We start from the raw sequence: 22,084 nt of genomic DNA, 5'->3' as shown, positions 1-22,084 counted from the left end.
CACTGTACTAGTAGCACCATGCGGATGTGGAAAGCTAGTGAAACCGCCCGATGTCGGGAATCTCTGTAGGCCATTCAGGATGGCCAATCCATGTGCAGTCCCCATGTCTATCAAATACCGCCCATACACTGTATGGTCCTCATCCTGTGAGAGTTTAGATAGGCCCATATCCCTAACATCAAGCTCCCTCAACATCTCCTCTGAGGTATCATAAAATACTGTCTGGTTATGGGCGGTCCTGGCATTGAAGTCCCCCAAGAGAATGATGTCACCATCCCTGGAGAACTCCCAAATGTCATCATCCAAAATAGAAAAGGGAGACTGCCCGCCAGGTGATGCATACACTGATGTACTAGGAGTAGAATAGCATATAGCAATGTAGAGATATCTACCCGTCTCTGTCCTCAGTCTAACCCACATGTACCTAGCTTGCTCATCTCTGCGGACTATATGTATCAGTGGCTGTAGCTCCTCTCTAAACAATACTGCCACTCCTCCTGAGCCCCGTCCTCTATGCTCTGAACGAGTCTCTTGTCTACAAGCTGTCGTCCATCGGTATCCACTAACATGTGAGGAGCCTGAGCCGTCTCACAGTAGAAGATGATGTCCCTCCCAGTGAAACTATCCTCAAAAGCCCCTACATCAAGACGTAGAGATCCATTACAATTCCAAGTAGCAACTTTGAGTGTAGTCCCATAGGTCTCGCGCCGTCATGAAGAGCGCCTCTCCATAATCACCACTCTTACCATCTCTATAGAAGGCCACTTTCCCTTTCTCTCGGGCTGCCCTTATCTCGGGCATAACTTCTTTCATGTGGGCAAGTTGCGAGAGTGTGAGGTCATCTCCAAGAAATATTCCCGTCTTCTTGAGTGTAGGACATCTCTTCAAGAAGTCCTTCTTCGCTTCCATGGAGGGGAAACGAATGATAAGTGCTCTCTCCTTAGAAGATTCGCCACTACCTTCTCTCTTCTTTCCCACTCTCCATTCCTTTGTGTGCGTGGCTTCAATGCCCATCATAGAGAAGAGCTCCTTGGTTTCCCCTTCCGCATCATCACGGTCTTTTAGACCGGACACTCGTACATGTAAAGAATGATGTGAATGGTGTATTCGCTTTATTAGAATGATGTGAATCTGTAAAGAAATACTGGTTCTTGACCTGCACTCCACTTTGGCTGGAGCACTCCCCTTGGTTGTCCTGGCCCTTGCAACACACAAGCCCTTTGTGATTTATGAGATAGAATGACTGAATTCTGCTTGGGGTATTTATACCCACAAATAATGCTGGTTGTCTGTCTCTACAGGAACCTCACGACCTGGTCAAAATGCAAAAAATGCCCTTTTTAGGCAGTGCTTTCACATTGCAGTCCCTGGCCACCTTGCGCATGCTGTCCTGGCTTGTGCCCGTCTGCTGGGCAGCACCCTGGCCTGGCCGACTGGCTGGGCAAGGTCTCTAAGACTTGTCGGCTGCCTGGCCAAACCTCTTGCGCTGGCCGACAGCCTGCCCAGCTCTACTATGGGCTGGTGAGCAAGGCCTAGGGCTTTCCTGGACCTTCTTGGGTAGCCTAATGCCCACGTCAAAGAGTATGATACTCTCTTTTGGGGTAGGCCTAAGGGCTGGACCCCTTCTACATGCAATCCTACAGGTTTCTACAGACGCGTGGTGTCCGGTGGCAAACCTAACACTCAGATCATCTGACATCATTCTAGAGGGAGATTCACAGTACGGACTGGCACTGCTTCATGTGCAGGACAATGCACACTTGACCTTGGACGCTTAGAGTGGAGCCCTGGCTGACTTGTCCCAGAGTGGGGCACACATGGGACTAGTTTCCACTCCAAGTCCTACACCTTCTTCTTGTTCAGATATATCCACGTGGCAATTAAGTGTGGGATGCACATGATAGAATCCCCAACCAGCTTTAACTTGCACAAGTGGAATGTTCTTTATAAAGTAGTTCACTGGACCTTCTTGGAGGGATTGTGTAGCTCAACACCTAGGGATAGCTTCTTTTGGGAGCTTTTGCGAGTTCAAGGCTTGACAAACACCATGCTTGACTACCCACCCAAGCCCTGGTGTCCTATGACACTATAGCCCACCATCCTAGTGTAAGGCTTGAGCGAGACCTAGGCTCGATTTGGGTCGTGTTTCTTAGGGTCTCCACCCACTTGTGAATGCCCATTAACGAGCCTATTCCTCACTTATTTAAACCATGGGTGAGTGTCCTAAGCTTCAAGGTTACTTCTCATTAATTCATTAAGTAATAACTTTGGCATGCTAAATTTGCATTTAGTGAATGCAAAGCTGTTGAGCCCATTTATGTTTATATATGGATAGTAACCTAGAGTGCCATGGACTAATGAATTGACAACAATCATTTCTGATTTTCTGAAAGAGCAACAGGGAATGTTGCAGCTTTTTTGAGATTTTTTGTATAGCTTAAGATAAAGCTGGATTCTCTGGGAATTGGAAACATTCACTAAGGGTGCTTGAGGTTGGACATATAGTTTACCTTAGAATACCTGAGGATTTGCAGATAATGAGAACCAAAAGAGTTATTTGTCTTCTTGGTTTTGTGGGACTTATCATTTGGGTTGAGTGATCAATGAGAGTGCCTACAAGCTGAAGTTGCCACCAAGGGTAAAGCTTCACCTACTTTTTCATGTCAATAGATGTTGGGAAAGGAGATAGTCCAGCCTCTGCTGAAAAACTTGTTCAGTTGGAGGATTCAACTCAGTTCACCCACACGAACTTGAAATGGTTCTAGGCTATATTGCAAGAGTGCTATTAGAAATGCTCATCACATGGAAGGATTGTTTTGACAAAGATAGGTCTTGGGAAATTATTAAATCTTGTAGGAGACAGTTCTTAGATATAACTTTTTTGGAGGAGGGGAATAATGACATTGGTAATATCGATGAGGTTATGTTAATGCTAATTTGTGGCTCAATTATGAAACAATTAGTACTAATTGAGTATTATTAAGTATTTGATCAATGAGCTAGTGTAAAAGATCTTAAAGTTAAGGAAACTCTCACCTATGCTTTAAATAAGCGAGGATTAGGCTCGCCATAAGAATCAGGATCTAGTTCAGGCCTTCGTCCAGCTCAAGCCCTACACTTGGACGGTGGGCTGTGGTGGTATGGGACAGATGAGGAGTTATGCTTTGTGTTGGTCTGGCCTGAGGCTTGGGCACTTAGTGGCAACGAGCTAGCCAATCCCTTCAAGAAGGTCCATTGAACTAATGGATATTGGAGTTTGTAGGTTAAAGCTGGTTGAGAGATCCTTATTATGCCCACTGGATACAGGTAATAAACACTATCCTCTTATATGGATGTCTCACATAGAGCTGCGTGAATGGGATTCCAGCCAAGTAATTTTAGTTTGTTCTCGGGTTTTTAGCCAATGGTTTGCTTGGGAACATCTGCATTGATGAGGACATGCTGCAAAAGGGAACGTTTATGTACCATTGGACTTTTTAATCCTGGTTTGTTTTATCTGAATATGGATGTTAGTAAGCATATACAAAATATCATTCCTGGTTTGATTTGACTCTGAAAATTGATTCTGCATGAAAGCACTTCTATTCTAGGTGGTTTTAGTGAATATATTAAATTGTCAATCTTTTGCTTCTACAGTGGCGAAACGGACCTCTATGTTTGATGATCCAGCTGTGGAAATTCAAGAGCTTACAGCTGTGATTAAGGAGGACATTACAGCTTTAAATGCGGCAATATCAGATGTTCAATCATTATGCAACTCTCATAGTGAGAGTGACAGCCATACTAAACAAAGCAGTGAGCATTCCATGACGGTGGTGGACAACTTAAAAAGCAGATTAATGAACACAACAAAAGAGTTCAAGGAGGTTTTAACAATGCGGACAGAGGTAGGACTGTAGGTCTCTTTTGTGTCGCACCAATTGCTAAGTCTGAAACTCTACAAACACTGCTTGCTCTTTTTGTGGTCTGAAAGTTATAATTATGGGCATTTTTTTTTCCAGAGTTTGAAGGTTCATGAGAACAGGAGACAACTTTTTTCTGCAAATGCACCTAAAGAGAAGAACCCATTTGTACGCCAAAAACCTCTGGCTCTCAACAACTCTGGGGCTTCAAGTAGTGCTCCACCTTGGGCCAATGGTTCAATGTCTGCTTCGCCAATTCCCAGTTCAAGGTCAATCTAACCTATGTATTGGATTCAGCCTTTCGATAACATATACAAAAGAAGATGGTCAAACCTTGGTTGGACTGGTCAACACGGGCCGCGAATCTTCAAAACATATAGAAATTGCTTGAATTTGGTCAAAAAGCACTAGTCAAATCTGATCAAACATTGGGAGCCCTCCATGGAGTCTCCCCACGCTGACCCTGTGGCCTGCGATATGTAATTGGGGGCAGCACTGAAAAAAAAATCTCCCCCAATTTTGAATTCTAAAAATGAGGAGAGGGACTGCCTTTTTTATAGCTGAAAAATAATCTATAAGTGCTGGTCATTCTCTTTTCTTATATTTCACTGATAGAGAAAGACCCCTTTGTACTCACTTTTAGGGCCCTATCTCTTAGAACTTATGTGGGCTCTAGAATTTGCAGCACTTTTTCCTTGCATAGGATGCTGCTGTTTTTTCCTTATGGAAGGTGCTTGGTGTGCAACCTGTTTTAATTTCCCCGTTTCAGCGTTCACTCATCGCAAACTTTTCTGCCTTAAAACATGTCCCTACAATAGGGCCTTTTGATCTTATGTCTGCATGCATCCAGAAATGTGATGCATTGACAGCTGGATTAGAGTGTGTGCCTCTAGAGTTAGGAAAGTGTAGGAAGTGTGCTATGGTTCTGCTAATCCTCCAGTATCATAGAAGGGAGAAAGGGGTCAAGGAAACGCAGGAGAGGAAGGGAACAGCACAGGCCAAAGTGGATGCTTGCAGGAGGGAAAGGAAGAAGAAAAAGGATCGAAGAGCAAGTTCTACCTCCTGTGGTTACAAAATTAAGAGGAAGACTTCCTCGCACCACTCGACAAAAGATCCGGGAGAGCAAAAACACCCCATAGGAGGAGGGATGCAGGATACTAGAGCGAGCTGAAGCTTCCCCCATAGCATCCCATCCCCCCCCCCCCCCCCCACACCCCCGCCCGCGGGCCGCCTCCAGCGCACCCCCGCCTGCCTGCCTTTTCCGCCCACCTTCTCCTCTTCGCTGCCTTTTCTGCCCACCCTTCGCCTCTTTCGACAGGTTTTTTTCAGCTTTCAGGCAGTTCGTTTCTTCGGCGAGTGTAGGCGCTTTTTGGTCTTTCACCCATCATCAGGACTCCATGGCAGCCGCTCCGTCATCCCCAACCAAGCCCACCATCCCTTGCCTATCCTTTTCTGAAGTGGATCTTCAGCTCCCCACAAGATTGTGGGTAGCCTCGTGGTGCGCGGACAACTCAGGGATCTTTGCGGGTTGGCCTCATCGGTGAGCCGGGAAAGATTACTGATATTCACCATCTTGTGCGCGGATAGTACCAAGTGGAGTTTGGTTCACCTGCAGCATCGGATAGAGTCATGTTGCTGAGCCCCGTCGCACTGTGAATGGCCTATGCCTTCTTTGCAAGGTGGCAGCACAGCATCGATCTAGTATTCAACCCCCTGGCATGTGTCTCGGGCTTCCTAGTTATAGTCTGCTTTCTTGGCCTCACGAAGGAGTACCTTCTCCTACTCCCGGTAATTGGTAGAGGTATCGGGAGAATGATGGAATCCCCCCCCTTCAAAGCCACTTGGGTTCTAGCTTAGATGACAGGGATTCCCTCCCTTTGCATTTGCATTGCCTCCTCGAGTTTGTTCCTCATGTCACTTCTCCTCCGTGCCTTCGAGGAGAGCCTATTTTGTAGAGAGTTGAGTAATCTGGCCTCCTTGGACAGTGCTTCATTTGCCGTCAGATGGGGCAATCTTGCTAGATCGTGCCCCTGTTGTCAATCCAGGCAAGTGCCACTTGCAGTCACTGTCACCATTTGGCTGCTGAAGTGGCTCTCCCTTATTTCGTGCCAAGGTACGGGAGACCTAGGAGCTTCATGTCACCCTTACTAAGGTTAGCACTCGTTTCACACTTGTAGCGTGGCTAGGATGTGAAACTCACTGTCAAGGATTCCAGTTTAGGCTTCCCACTGAGCCAGTTCCATGCTCGGGAAGACTTGCTATTTACAAGTTCTAGGACTGGGAGATATATCCATTGCATAATGCATGTACACACATCCTTGCTTGCTTGAAATTGATTTTGCGTGATTGGTTTTCGTGTGACTGCCCGCTATGACGTGTCCAATTCATAGACAGGAGACGCCTACCCGTGAACCATGCGAGTGCCCTATATTTTGACATGGTTTGTGGCATGTGAACAGGTGGTAAGTATTCATTTAAACCCTTGTTTCTTATTGTAAAGGTTATATAACCTTTATTGTTCACATTCGTTAAAGTCGCCAGTGTTCGGGGTCCAAGGGATGAAGGTTAGGGCAGCCCAACCTGTGGGCACCCTTTTGACCATGTAAATACACATAAGTGTGTGTACACTAAAAAGAGGTGCTCGCCTTGGTTTGGGGTGAGATGTGCCATGCTGCAGGCAGGGCGATGAGGATTTGACTCGGAAATCCATGATCTAGCATGTAAGCATGTTCATGAAAGGTATTGTTGCTCATTGGTGGCGTATTGAGAAGTTCTCACCAAATTCTGTTAGATCATGGGAAGAGTTCCAGGAGAGGTTTTATGCCCAGTTCTTGCCTCCCAGTGCATTAAATGAGATAACAGTGAAGTGGGATTGGGTGAAGCAGAATGAAGGGGAAATGGTGAATGCATATGTGCACAAGTTTTGGAAAGTGCTTTTGGATCTCCATTCATGCATGTCCCAGAGGCAGAAAGGAAGAGAAGGCCTCAATTAGGATTACAACCTGTGTACAAAGCGGGACTAGAAATGTATCGCGGTCACATCTTACAGCAGCTAATCGCAGCTGCCGCTGCCACTAAAGCAATTGGAATTCAAGCTGAGTCGATCCAATAAGGCTAAACCCTCATTCTAAGGCAAAAAGAGGGCTGTCCAAAACCTGCAAAATAGTGGACAGCTACCTAAAAAGGACCAAAAAGGAACAAAACCCTCATTCCAAGGCAAAAAGAGGGCTGTCCAAAACCTGCGAAATAGTGGACAGCTACCTAAAAAGGACCAAAACTTAAAAATAAGTCTACTAAGAATCGTCCCTTAAAAGTAAAAGACTAAGGTCTCACTGCGGAGCAGAAAGTGCAGTATATGAGTGAGGGGAAACGCTTTACTTGTGGTAGCACTGAGCATATTACAAAAGTATGTCCGAACAACAAGAAGTGCGATAATGTGAATGCACCGAAGTCCAATGTGCATATGGTTTTGGATATGTAGGGGAACACTTCGCATGATAGTAAAGACAAGGGTGTATGTAAAGCTTGGGAACAGCTTAAGGATCAGCCTGCTTTGTTCATGTTTGATGATTGTGCAATGAAGAACTTCATATCTACACAGATGGAAGTTGCTTTGGGTATTGAAGTGGAGGGAGGACTTGGGTCCTCAAATTGAAGCAGGGGTTGTCCTTGTTGGTAGAGAAGTGCAGGTTATGCCAATTATTGGCAAGTTGCACATACACATTCAAGGCTATGTGGATCATGAAAAGTCTTTTGTAGCGTCATTGAATGGTTGTGATGTATGGCTTGGAAAGCCTTGGCACACACACATTGATCCGTGCAAGGCTTACAAGACCAACAGAATCACCTTCACGCATAAAGGCTGAGAGCAATTGATTGATACTAGCGAAGAGGGTGATTGTATTCCTTGTACAAATTAAGATTTAATGAAAAAGAGTTTTTTTTTGTACTTGATTTTTGTATGAGATCATGTTGAAGAAATTAATGTGGATGTAAACACTCTTAGTAATGATAGACTGAAATTCTTGCAAGAGTACAATGATTGTTTTGCTGATGAGTTTCCAAATGAGTTGTCGCCCGTACGACCGGAAGATCATTGCAGTGATCTTGTGCTGGGTAGCTTACCACCTAATAGGCCAGCCTATTGTGTGAGTACATCCCAAAGAGAGATCATGAAGTAAGTAATGAGCTTCTTGAGACAGTTTGATTTAGCCAAGCTCTTCTCCATATTGTTCACCTGTCCACTTAGTTAGGAGGGAGTAGCAGAAATCCATGTTCACATACCCCGTGTAGTGTTCTCTTGTTGAACATGGGCACTTGAGAGGGTAGTGTGAGTCGCAGATCTTCACTGACAACCATATTGTTTGCAATACTGTATTCATATTCATTGGTATGGAGTTCTAGTCAAAAATGCACATGACATTATGTACCTGATTCTCCCAAGATTAATAAACATTATTTGAGGGAGGGGCTGGCCAATCTGGCTCATTGTGCGTCTCTTGTCAATTTAGCAAAAGATATCTTGTATTGAGCTTGTTGTCCATTAAATCTTGGTGTATTCAAGTGTATTGGTTGGCATTGTGTTCAACTAGGCATTTCACACGGATTGGTGGAATTATAGTAAGCGATTGGATACCCATTTTGTTGCAAGATCACACCAATAGTGATGTTACTCGCATTGGTGGTCACTTGGAATGGATCATCCCATGAGGCTAGTGCTAAGCAAGGAGCCTCAAATAATGCACCTTAAGGTTCTTGAAAGCTTGTCATCCACACGGGGGGTCATGTGAATACGTTGCCTTTGTTTAGTAGATCAATGAGAGCTGCTGAGATGTCAAAAACTTGTCGATGTGGATGGGATATGCTTGGTAAATGCTCACAATCGACCAAATATTATAGGTAGTTTTCGAGATCTCCCAATTTATGATTTCCGCTACCTTTGCGGGGTCTGATCAGAAGCCGTCGACAGTGATTATATATCCAAGGTAATGAACCACGTATGGATAAAACTCCAATTTTTTTGCATTGACATACAACACATTGCTTTCCACCAATTTCATCACTCTTTCTATGTCAATGTTGCTTTGCTCCTCCATAGCTGAAAAAATCAGTGTGTCATCCAAGAAGATGAAGACACACTTGCCGATTAAGTCCCAAAACACATGCTTAATGTTCGTTGTCATACCCTTGCTAAATCCCTCCAGTTGCTTATCCATCGAGGTCGACCAGAAAAGAGCTCGTCGAGCGGCCTATTCCGTGATCACGTCCTCTGTTTGCCGTTGTCAAACATGACGACGACTCTCTGGCCACCTATGTAGGCAAATATCCTAAACAAGTCATTTCGCTCATACTCCTGGTCATGGTTGTCCTTTTTCTTATCTTCGAGTTGTCCTTTTTCTTATCTTCGAGCTCCTAGCTGACAATGGTGCCAACTGTAGGAGTGGGAGTTGGAGAACTAGTGAGAACTTGGGGGGTGTGTGTGGGAGACTGGCTCACCACAGAAGGTGTCGAGGCAGGAGTGGTGGTTTGTGCAGGGGTCTTCTTAGGGCATGTCCTAGAAGTATGTCCTTTTGTATGACAAAAGAAACAATGCCCGTTCTTTCTTATACTGTTTGTGCTCCTCAGGACTGAGCTTACTACCTGTCTTGTAGGCCTAAGCCTTCTGGTCTAGAGTAAGGCGAGGTGCATTGTTCAAGTTCTTGGAGCCAGAGGCTCTCGATAGACCCTGATTGGGTCTGGTTCTAGCCCTTTCCATTTGGCAGTGGTTGCCTTGGCTACTCTGAGTTGGGAGGTCTTTGGTTTTCCATTGTTGTATTTCATCTCGGCACTTTGCACAAGCGAAAAGTGGCCGATCAAAAGTCTGTGGCTCAAACATAAGCACATCCCATGGATTTGCGTGTCTAAGCCGTACAAAAATTGACCTCTCTTGTTTGTGTTTGATTTTTGCAATTGTAAAGCCAAGTGAATGGCTTTATTGGCAAATTGGAGGAGTGGCTGCGCTGGTGCAATCCCCGATACTCATCCTCGAGCCGCTCAAGATAGTAAGGTGGTAGGAACCGCTTCTTGAGGTCCGTGACTAACTGGTCCCATTCATAGGTAGCAACTCCAAAGTTGGAATTTGCCTAGGTCCAATGTGTCCACTAAGAGATGGCTTCCTTACTAGCTAACACAACCTTTTCTATATCTGACTTCCTACCAGCAACAAAATAGGCTTCAAATTGATGAATCCATGAGTACAAAGTTGTAGGGTCGAGTTTATAGTTATACTTACTAAAATTCGGCCTTTCGTGAAGGTGTTTGAAGAAGTAGCTAGTAGCGTCCTTATGCCGAGAGTTGCAAGGAATTGCTCGTGCTCCACGTGTTGTCGTTGTTCCTCATGTGCAGCAGCACGGGTAGCCGCTTGTGTATGAAGCTCTAACCCTTGTACCTGGAAATCATGTGAAGCATGGGACTGTTGTGTTAATTCCACAATGGAGATAACTCAAGCATGTATATGGAAAGGGATCTCGATGATGACTGGTGGAAAGAGGGGGGGGAGGGGGGGATTGATGGGTGTCGAGGTATCCTAAAGAGATGTCCGTTTCTCCAAGGCCTGGATAGAAGCCGTGCACGCTTGCATCTGTTTCCCTTGTTGCGTAATGATGCGCACAAATTCTTGGAACATGATGTTTGTATCACCAGTGGTAACTTGGCTTCTTGACGTAGTCTTGGTGTCGAAGAAACAATTTCTTTAGGGGTTTGGTGTCCTCTCTCATCATTAGAATTTTCCATAGTGGGCATTGGGAGTGGTCAAGTTTTCCCTGACCGCAATAAAACCATCCACTGTGTGTGTGGGAGACGACACAAGTGATTTTTTTTTCCCTTGTTTTTCCTTGGCTGAGTCTCTTCACCAAAAGGCAAAGCTCTGATAACACTGTAACATGCGGAAGCTTACAGACAGGATTTATACTTTGATAAGGAATATTCAGCACCTTGGTTCTTGACGATTGCACAATGTAGCGGAGATAAGAGTACGAGAGAGAGAGAGAGAGAGAGAGAGAGAGAGAGAGAGAGAAGAAGAAGAAGAAGAAGAAGAAGAAGAAGAAGAAGAAGTACACCCGATTGGGTCCCAGATACCCTCAGAAGGGCGCCCACCAAGGACTGATGTACTTCTTGGTTGGCTGTAAATCTGCATCTTGAAGATGTCCTAATTCTTACCTTCAAGGTCACTTTGCTTTGGTTCTCCCTTTGGCTGTCCTGGCCCTTGGAGTTAAGAATAATGAGATGGTTTTGACCTTTGACAAGCTTATGTTTATATAGGTCTCATGGATGCTGTTGGGTTTTTCATAAAGGCTGTTGGTTTGCTGCAAAAAGCCTCCATGACCTGTTTTGGGACCATGCCCTATAATGGCTGGCCGACTATGCTATGGGGCTAGGGTGGGCCAAAGTGATGGTCTATGGGCTGCCCCAAAGTGGCCCAAGTGTAGGGAAGCATGGGTAAACCCAATGCCCCTACACTTCATGCTTTTCTACATGCATCTATATGCTTCCTAGGTGCCCTTGCATTTGGTTGCAAGCCTATCAATGCCCAGAACACCATGTCATCATTCCAAAGGGTGACTCATAGTACGGACTGGTACTGCTCCATGTAACATGCACACCTGACCAAGACCATGCACGGGACTTGTACACCTAACCCTGGATGCTTAGAGTGGAACCCTGGCTGGCTCATCCTAGACAAGGGCTCACAAGGGACGAGTTACCACTCTAGGTCCAACACTTGCTGCACAGATATGTCCTCGTGGCATCCAGGTGCGGGATGGACGTGACATGACCTCTACGTCAATACCCAAAGTAGCTGCCATTTGTGTAGAGATAAAGTTTTGAGTTCCACAATCATCAAACATAAACGAAGCGGCTGATCCTTAAGCTGTCCCCAAGTGTTGCATACAACCTTGTCTTTGCCATGATGTGATGTATTCCTTTACACATCAGGAATCATATGCACATTGGGCTTTGGTGCATTCACATTATTACACTTCTTCCTGTTTGGGCATGCTTTTGCGATAAGCTTAGTGCTTCCACAAGTAAAACATTTGCCCTCCCGCGTATAGTGCTTTTTCTGCTCAGCAGAAGTAAGACCATAGTTTGCCACTTTGTAGGTACGCTTCTTAGCCGACTTATTTTCAGCTTTTGGATCATTTTTGGCTTGGTTTAGGTCCCTTTTAGGTGGCTGTCCTGTGAGGGCAAAAGGACAAAAAGATCGGATGTATGAGAGATCAGAGCAAATCAATACATGGAAGAGATGAGTGAGTGTATGTATACTAATGAATGAAATTCAGTACAAAGTCCCTCTGATGTGAGGTGAAGCACGATCGGTGTCGAATGAGCAGAGAGGGCTGCTATCCCTACAATGTGTAGTAGAGAGGGCTGCTGTCCCAAAGATGTCTAGCAAAGAGGGCTGCTGCCCCTATGATGTGTAACAGAGAGGGCTGCTGTCCCAAATCTGAGATGTACATTCATCTCAAAAGTTCTTCTCAGCCTCACCATGATATCAGCCACTTTGGCTTGATTTGAACCAGAAGTGATGAAGTCATCTACATACAATACTAGGTAGCAAACCATCCCTTGATCTGTGTGGATATAGATATTGGGATCACAATGAGATGGTTGAAAACCTTGGCTGCATAAAAATTTGTCGATGCGATGATTGAAACCGATCCCGTCAAGTGGGAAAGACTCCGTTGGACACCCACATGCGTAATAGCACAACTTAATACCACAATTTGAAATGGACAACTTAATTACAACTTGAAATTGAAATGAAATGAAACGAGATAAATGGACACCAGCACTGGGGCCGGAACGGGCCGACCCCCCCCTCAATACATGGTATATTTATTGGGAGTATTTAACAAATACAATGCTCCATGGGTTCCAAGAACCAGATGATGTCCATGTACAAATGAATACAATACCAAACAAAAAGGATCGAAGTAGATATTCGAAGCAGAACGACCACTAGCGTGGTCCAATCTCTACGGTCTTGTGCTTTCACTGGACTCCGCGGAGAGCGCCCCACTGGTGTTCCAAGGCCACGCACAAACATGCGCTCTCGTACTAACGCCTGGCTCCTCCCGATCTCAACACCTTTGGACCGAGGTTCTCCAAGAGCTTGGACTACCCGGCACCGAACGGGTGTTGCCGTGGAGAGAGTCCCTTATCAGATTTATCACAAAATACTTTACTTAAATCTGAAAATTCACTTGTAGGTTGCAGATTGTAGACCAATACCCGAGGTATTCGTGTGTGTAGCTACTTGAGTGGGATACCAAGATGTAGCCACTTGAAGAAAGAAAACACCGCCTATGGAAAGGAGGCACAACCACCTGTTGTGCAGGACACAGCCTTCCTTCTTGTGGAGGAGGAGGCGTAGTTTGTCTTGCTACAGCCGCCTAGTGATGCAGCCGCCTGGTGAAGAACACAAAAACGGGAGGAGAGGCTTGTGCAGTTGCCAACTGAGGTCAGGCGCAGCCACCTGCTGTAGGCACAGCCGCCTGAGAGGGAAAGTAACCGCCTGATGTATAGAGGAGGCGCCTGGCTGCTGTGCACAGCCACTTGGCTGCAGCCTGCGCAGCCGCCTGTAGTGGGTAGCCTGCTGGAGAAACAGGCGCAGCTTGCTGTAGATGGCCCACGTCTGCCTGCAAGAGAACAAGGCAGCGCAACCTGTGGGCTGTGGGTATGTAGTCGCCTGCTGAAGTAATAACAGCCGCTTGTAGTGCAGAGTGAAACAGCCACCCATATGATAACTAGCGTTGCCGCTCAGGCAAGTACAACCGCCAGCAGCCTGCGTAGTTGTCTTGTGTAGTGGCCAGCCCTCTGGTAAAGGGTACAACCGCCAACAGAGGGTACAGAAGCGCAACTGGTACAGCAGCCGCCTGGGATTTCGTGTGCAGGAGATGGTTGCAAGATTCTCTCTTACGAAAGATGGTGGAAGCGCACGTCGGGTGTGTCCATGATGGAGGTGATGGCTTCTTTTATAAAAATTAAAGTGGAGATAACCAATTGATTTGGTTGGTTCCCCACGTATGCATGTGGGCGGCCAGTTCTATGGGGATGTGGGTAGGTGACCATGCACCCACCCCCACACTCACACAACTTAAGTGTGGCTCCCCACCTTGGCCCCTAAGTGGGTGCCCACTTAAAGTGTATGTGAACATATAACCTTATAAATCAAAAGGTTAGAGATTAAAGTATTAAACTAACATGTTCAATATACTTACCACCTGTTCACATGCAACAAAACTCGTCAGAAGACAGAGCAGACTTCAGGACTCACTGGGAGGCGTCCCCGCTTAGTAAGTGACACGTCAACCAGGCAAACACAAAAATACAAGTGATGCGAAGACAGTTTCAAACATGCAGAACATGAGTGCATGTGCAAATAGTATCATGGACATATCTCCTGTTCATGGAACAAGTACAAAATATCTGTCGGCACAAAAATGGCACGACGTAAAACATAAAAACCTGGTCTTCCTATGGAGTGACAGTCCCATAGGTAAGACACAGTTCCAGGCACGAGCCTCCCTATGGAGTGACAGTCCCATAGGCAAGACACGGCACGAATACTGGCTCTTCCATGGTGTGACAATCTCATGGGTCGAACATAGTCCAGGTCATACACGGGTGGCACCAGTCTGGCTCCCGTCCATAAGACACCATCCTGCTAACACATGGGTGGCACCAGTCTGGCTCCCGTCCATGTCAGCAAAATACTGGCCTCTTCACATGAGACACCGGCCTGGCCTCAAGTGAACGAGACAAAAATCTGGAGATGGACCAAATGGTCGGCGAATTTGTGACATCCCCCCCGAGCTTCTAAAGAGTTGTCCTCAACTGAAAAGCCTGAAGATATGCCTGCAACAACTGTGGGTAATCAACAAAATAGTCCTCGTTTACCCATTCTGCATCAATAGGCAAATAATTCTTAACTTCACAAGGTATCTCCTGGAAAGCTTCCCTGTAGGTAGCTTTCGCTCCTTGTGAAAAATAATCTGTTCTGGCTGGAGGATCTCCTCAAGCTCTTCAATCTCTGGCGGATCTTCTGTGACAGGCTCATCAGGATCTGGCCCCGCATATTTCCGAAATAGACTCACATGAAATGCATTGTGAATCTTCCAGTGACTAGGCAAAGCAAGCGTGTATGACACTTCATTGATCTTGTGAATCACCTTGAAGGGTCCATAATTGTGAGGAGAAAGCTTAGGATATGATCCTTGTCGTCGTGGCCTCTTCTGAAGCCTAGCTTTCTCAAATTTCAGCAAAACCCAATCACCTTCTTTGACTTGCATGTCCCTTCTATGCTTGTGAGCAGCCATTTTATGCTTATCTTGAGACCTCGCAATGGCTATGACCAAAGGCTACATCCAAGTCACGAACATATTCATCAGCTGCAAAAATCTCATCCTTTGTACGAAGGATGGGTGGCAATACCACTTTGCCATAGATAATCTCAAAGGGAGCTTTTCCCGTGGAGGCATGGATCGTATTGTTGTAGGCAAACTCAACAAGCGGAAGATAACTTCTCCCATGCAGTTTTTTGATCTGCCACATAACACTTCAATAAATAAAACACGGCTGAATTTGCAGCTTCACTTTGGCCATCCGTTTGGGGATGATAAGCTAATGAAAACTCAAGTTTAGTACCCATATTATCAAATAAAGCCCTCCAAAAGAGGCTTGTAGTCCTAGGATCTCTATCCCCAACATTGGATTTAGGCATACCATGATGCTTGAAAATATTAGCAAGAAAAAGCTTTACCATATGATCAGCTTTAATGGTTTTCTTGACGGGCAAGAAATGAGCTTGCTTGCTAAACCTGTCCACAATGGTCCAAATAGCATCATTCCCATGCTGGGATCTAGGCAAATCCATAATAAAATCTATAGTAATACTTTCCCAAGGTTGCGAGGGAATAGGCAATGGCTGAAGCAAACCTGGAGGTTTTTACCTGTCAAATTTCACCTTTTGGCAAGTAATACATGCACGTACATAAGCCTCAATGTCTTTACGCATGGCTGGCCAAAAGAAATATCTTTGAATCTATGACCAGCATAAGGTGGAGCGTGACATTCGTCCATAACCTTTGGACGCAAATCCTTCACCACACATAGGCAATTATCCTTCATAAGATAACCCTCGTTGATAACATAAGAGGCATGTGAATGACCAGCCATCAATTCAGTCCATATATGGCAAAAATCAGCATCCAAATGATACAAATCTCTCATAGCAGATAAGTCTCCATGAGAGGCCACTGAGACTGTAGCTACATAAGGCCTCTTGGATAATGCATCGGCCACCACATTTTTCTTTCCTGGAGTATGTACAATCTGAAAATGAAACATGGAAAGAAAATTTGCCATTCTCATATGCTTCGCTTTGTTTGAGATAAAAAGTATCTCAAGCTTTGATGATCTGTCTTGACTACAAATTCAGTCCCAAGAAGATAATGTTTCCATATCTTTAAGGCATGAATTACAGCCAAGAGCTCTTTCTCATAGATATCCATATGAAGCTCAGCATCATGCAAACGATGGCTCTCGTATGCAACTGTATGCCCTTCTTGATTTAGGACAGCTCCTATGCAATCACCACAAGCATCACATTCAACTACGAATGACTTGTGCAAGTCAGGAACAATCAATACTGGACCACATATGATAGCATGCTTGAGTTGCAAGAAAGCATCCCGTTCCTTTGAAGTCCATTGGAAAGTGATTTTCTTCTTTGTGAGATCATGTAGAGGAGTGGCTATCATAGCGAAATGCCTTATAAAACGCCTGTAATACGAACATAATCCTAGAAAACTACGTACTTGATGTACGTTTTGCAATTCGGGCCAATTCCGAATGGTCTCTATCTTTGCAGGATCCATTGTAACTCCATCCTTGGATACAATACGACCCAGATAATGAATCTCTGAAAGGAAGAACTCACTTTTCTATTAATGAAAAGTTTGTGCTTCCGCAACTCTTCGAACACTGTGACCAAATGAGTTCTGTATTCCTGCTCATTTTTGGAGAAAACCAAGATATCATCAAAGAATACTCTTGTGAATTTGCGATGGGGTCGGAATATCCTATCCATACGATTAAACGTAGTAGGAGCATTGGTGAGACCAAAAGGCATTACCAAAAATTCATATAGTCCAAAGGCTGTCTTGAATACAGTTTTATGAATATCTTGTGGCACCACTCGTATCTGGTGATAATCACTCTTCAAATCAAGTCTGCTAAAACAAGCGAACCATCAAGCTTATCCAAAATATCATCAATACGCGGAATTGGGAATCTGTTCTTGATGGTAAGCTTATTCAAAGCTCTGTAGTCCACGCACATGCGGAATGATCCGTCCTTCTTTTGAACAAGAAGCACAGGGGAGCAATAAGGTGAGGAACTGGGCTGAACCAAACCTTTCTCTAAAAGCTCATTTACCTGCTTCATGATCTCTTCTTGTTGTGCGGCACTCACTTGATATGAGGGTTTGTTGGGTGGAGAACTACCTGGCACAAGATCTATGCGATGATCTTTGAGCCTTTGGGGAGGTAATTCTCCTGGCGAAGTATCAGCAAAACAGTCGTTGAATGCATGAAGAAAATTCAGGCTATCATTAGACATAGCATCCATATTTTGATGATTGGCATAAGGTTATCACGAACAAAAACCAAGTACGCAGAAAGACTCTTTTTCATTGCTTTATTAATTTGGATGTGTGATACAAGTGGGATGGAATCTCCTTCTTTGCTAGCATCAATAAAATGCATGCGGCCTTTATGCATAAAAGAAATCATATTGGACTTGTAGTCTTTGCGGGGCTCAAGCCTATGGTGCCACGGCTTTCCCAACAATACATCACATCCGTTTAGTGGAGCAACTAGAAAATGTTCATTATCAAGGTAGCCCTGGATATGGATGCGCAACTTCCCTATCAATGGGGTAACCTGCACCTCTTTACCAATAAATGCGCAACTTCCCTATCAATGGGGTAACCTGCATCTCTTTACCAATAAATGCAGCTTCGGCTTCAATTTGAGGTCCCATGTTCTCAACCTCAATACCCAATGCAGCTGCCGTTTGCATAGAGATGATGTTATCGGTTGCATAGTCATCAAACATGAATAAGGTGGGTTTGAAGGAGCTAAGTTGTTAGGGTTAGGGTTTGGAGGGTACTTCAGCAAGAAACGTGAGTGACAGAGAGAGGAACACGACTTCTCTTGTATTGAGTAGTGATAAAATGAAGTACAATAGCCACATAAAGAAGTGACCTAAAAAGGTGTGTTCACATGGTCCGGCCATAAAGTGTGCCAGGTGGACCAAATAACTTAGAAAACTATTATAAGTGAAACTAAGCTAAAACTGGGAGAAAAAACCTCCACTAACTGAAGTAAAAAGTGCCCCAGTAACCTACTGATGATCACTAGCACTCCTCTGGGTGCATACACAGCATAAAACCCAACAAACCCCCCTGGAGTGATATGTGATCATTGTACATCATCCACCAAAAGGAAACAAATTCAAAGCAGTGTGGAATGCTTCGAATTTCGGACGTGGTAATGCCTTGGTGAAGATGTATGCCACATTCTGATCTGTAGGACAGTAGATCAGACTGATATCACCTGCCTGGAGTCTCTCCCGAACAAAATGATAGTGAATCTCAATGTGTTTCGTGCGAGCATGAAACACAGGATTCCTGGCCACCGCAATGGCACTCTGACTATCAGTATAGATAGGTGTAGGCTCCTCCACTGAAATATCCATATCAGTCATGAGACGACGCAGCCAGACACACTCAACGGTAGTAGTGTAAGCTGCTCTGTACTCTGCCTCACAAGACGAAGTGGCCACTGTGGTCTGTTTCTTGCTTAGCCAAGAAATACATGAAGAGCCAAGAAAGAAACAATTTCCACTAGTGGAATGTCTGGTATCAAAATCACCAGTCCAATCTGAATCGCTGTAAGCATATAACTGCATGTCACCCCCCTCAAGATAAAGCAATCCTAGAGACAAGGTACCCTGCAAATACCGAAATACACGCTTCACAGCTTGCCAATGTGACAATCGCGGGCTGTGCATGAATCTGCTCAACTGAGATACGGTATACTGAATATCTGGCCGTGTAGTACACAAGTAAATAAGGCACCCAACAGCCTGAGCATATGTAGTGGCATCAAATAAAATACTTGTCATCTTGTAGTGACAGTTTCATCCCAAGCTCCATAGGAGTGCTAATAGGCTTGCAATCCTGAAATTTAAACTTCTCCAGAAGTTTAGCAACATACCGAGATTGCAACAACCCAATGCCTCTATTATCCTGCACAAACTGTATGCCTAAATAGTAGTGTACGAGCCCCAAATCAGACATGTCAAATGTCTGTTGCAGTATCTCTTTAAAAGCTGCAATTTTGTCATCATTTGATCCCATGAGCAAAAGATCATCTACATAAAGACTGATGACCAGCAGATCTTTCTCTTCTTTCTTTACATACAAAGTGGCTTCTGATGGACTGTTCACAAAGCCTTGAGTGAGCAGGAAAGCATCTATTTTTGCATACCAAGCTCGTGGAGCTTGTTTCAAACCATACAAGGCCTTTTTCAGCCTGCATACTTTCCCTTCATGACCATGTTCTGCAAAACCTATGGGCTGATATACATAAACTTCCTCCTCGAGGTCACCATGTAGGAAAGCAGTCTTGATGTCCAACTGGTGAACATCCCAAAATACATCCTTCACATATGTGATCTGGAGGCTTCTCCATAAGAGGTAGGTCTGTCAACATGTTATGTCGCTGCATAAGCATAAGACTACCAAAATTTACATGCCCCATGCGAGCATGCCATAACTCCGCATCAACCATAGCTGGAGTAAGAGTGAATGCATTATAAGCAGACTGATCCACTGGCTGAAATGCATCCAACTGATAAAGTCCATGACATAATGTACCAGTAAGCATCAAGGTCAAAGCATTAGCTTTGTCTCTGACCATGCATTTGTCATCATCAAAGTGGACTTGCATACCACACTGTGGTAAAGAAGAAATGGTGGTACATATAAGGCATCTGTAAGGCGAAGAATAGAGCCATCAATGGCTGTGAGCTGAATCTCCCTAATGCCACGAACTGGATATGAAGCATTATTGGCACACTGAACGGTTTTGCCAACAGGGGCAGGGCCTACATGACGAAACAAATCCGTGCGATATGTAATATGCTTTGAAGCACCACTATCAAAATACCAAGTACATGCATGCTTTGTCACACTGAGTGCCTGTGAAGACCAAGAGGCATCATAGCTGCATGTGTAGAAACAGTAATCCATGTCCTCAACAAAAGAAGCAGTCTCCGGAGGAGCTTTAGAGGCATCATTTACAGACATCCCAGATTCCTTTGCTTCTCTTTGGCAATCCTCTTCCTACACTCTGTGATGTAGTGACTTGGCTTCTTACAGTAATGGCATTTGCCCTTCTTCTTGGGCTGTCCATCACCTTTCTTGGTATCTTGAGATGAACCACCATCACCTGAATTCTGATTTGAACTCTTTGGCTGAGATTTGCCTTTCCCTTTTTGACCTGTAGTAAATACTTGTTCAGCACTTGTGTTCATATTCATGTTCTTCCTGATTTGCTCTTCTTGTAGCAGGAGAGCAACAAGTTCCTGATACTTAAGGGGTTCAACAGCATTCCTCATGCTGAGGTTCAAAGAGGTATGAAAAGCCAAGTAAGATCTTGGCAAAGAGTTCAAGATGGTGGACACAAGCTATGTCTCAGGAATAATCTCATCCACATTGATGAGTTGCTCTCTCAAATCCTGCAGCTTGTTCAAGTGGCTAGACATATCATCTCCTTCATGCATTTTCTGATTTTCCAGCTCTCTTTTCAAAAACGAGATCTGAGCCTCATTACGAGCAGCATACATCTGCTCCAAAGTCACCCATGCATTCCGTGAAGAGCCAGCTGAACGAATATGAGGTATAATAGACCTCTGTACTGACAATGCAATAAGTGACAAGGCTTGTGCATCTCTGGCATCCCATGTCTTCTGAGCATTTGTTCTTTGAACAGGCAATGGCTGACCTGGTGCCTGTACCTGTTGTCCTCGTCCACGAGCACCCCCTTGGGGAGGAGTCTCTGGAGCCAATGGACCTGGACGTGGTTCATCACCACTAACAAAATCCCAAAGACCTTTTGCCACGAGCACATTTCTCAGCATAAAACTCCACAAGGAGTAGTTCATGCCATCCAACTTGTCTTCCTTAGACAAGTACGTAAACACATCACTTTGCTGTTGATTTGCCATTATGCTAGTGCACAATGCTGTACCTGTGTATCAAAAACGCAAAAGCAATAACCCTGAAAGCAACTGTACTCCACTGAATACAGCTGACCCAAATATGCCTGCACTCTCAATCCTCTGAATGTGCAGCAAAATGCACCAATGACTGAGTAGAGCAATGAAAATGGCTCACACAGTGCCAAAATGCCCAAAAAGCCAAAGTTACTGCACCCAAAACCTTGCAAGAAACCTGTAGAGATTTCTTTGCAAGAAAATCTGCCTGTATCTGCCAGAAAATTTTCACAGAGAAAATGCCCAAATTTCAGAACTAGTAAAGCTTACCACAAATGTGATTTTGCAGGTACAGGCGGCTGTAGACTGTACGGAACTAATGTACGGTACAGTGCAGGTACAGGTCAACTGCACGGTTGATGTACGGCGACTGTACAGTGCAGGTACACGCTGCATGTACTGTACGGAAACAACAGTTGACAGGTTGGCAGCAGATACTGTACGGAGCTGGGCGAGCAGTTGACGGCGAGTGTAGGTCGCCTGCAGGTACTGTACGGGGCTGGGCGAGCAGCTGACGGCGAGTGTAGGTTGCCTGCAGGTACTGTACGGGGTACTAGGCAACTGTGTACGGAGCAAAGCAGGCGCCTGGTTGTACGAACAGCTGAAGGCTATAGCTGATAGCGAGCTTGCACGGTGCTGTGTACGGAACAGTAGCTGGTCGACTAATGTACGGAGCAGAGTACGGAAACAGTACAGGCGCCTGTACGAGTGTACGGCTGAAGGCGGTCACCTGTATGTGGCTGCAGCTGAAGGCGACTAGCTGTACGGACACTGATGGCGTGGAACAGTACGGGCAG

At 45.0% G+C, this 22,084-nt stretch overlaps 1 protein-coding gene across 1 annotated transcript in view; it reads left to right on the top strand.

Annotated features, from left to right (window-relative positions):
• Window positions 1–22,084, top strand: part of LOC147620681 (syntaxin-32-like) — a 101,595-nt gene that overhangs the window by 68,451 nt on the left and 11,060 nt on the right. Inside the window, exons 2-3 of the mRNA XM_086824951.1 lie at window positions 3,637–3,887; window positions 4,002–4,171. Coding sequence (XP_086681077.1) covers window positions 3,637–3,887; window positions 4,002–4,171 — 421 coding nt within the window. The remainder of the gene's footprint in view (window positions 1–3,636; window positions 3,888–4,001; window positions 4,172–22,084) is intronic.

This window comes from Cibotium barometz, chromosome 31 (genome assembly GCF_041138505.1).
Source record: "Cibotium barometz isolate CiBa-2024 chromosome 31, ASM4113850v1, whole genome shotgun sequence".
NCBI lineage: Eukaryota > Viridiplantae > Streptophyta > Polypodiopsida > Cyatheales > Cibotiaceae > Cibotium > Cibotium barometz.
The sequence above is the reverse complement of the archived record's forward strand: the minus strand, read 5'-3'. Positions and strand labels throughout refer to the sequence as shown.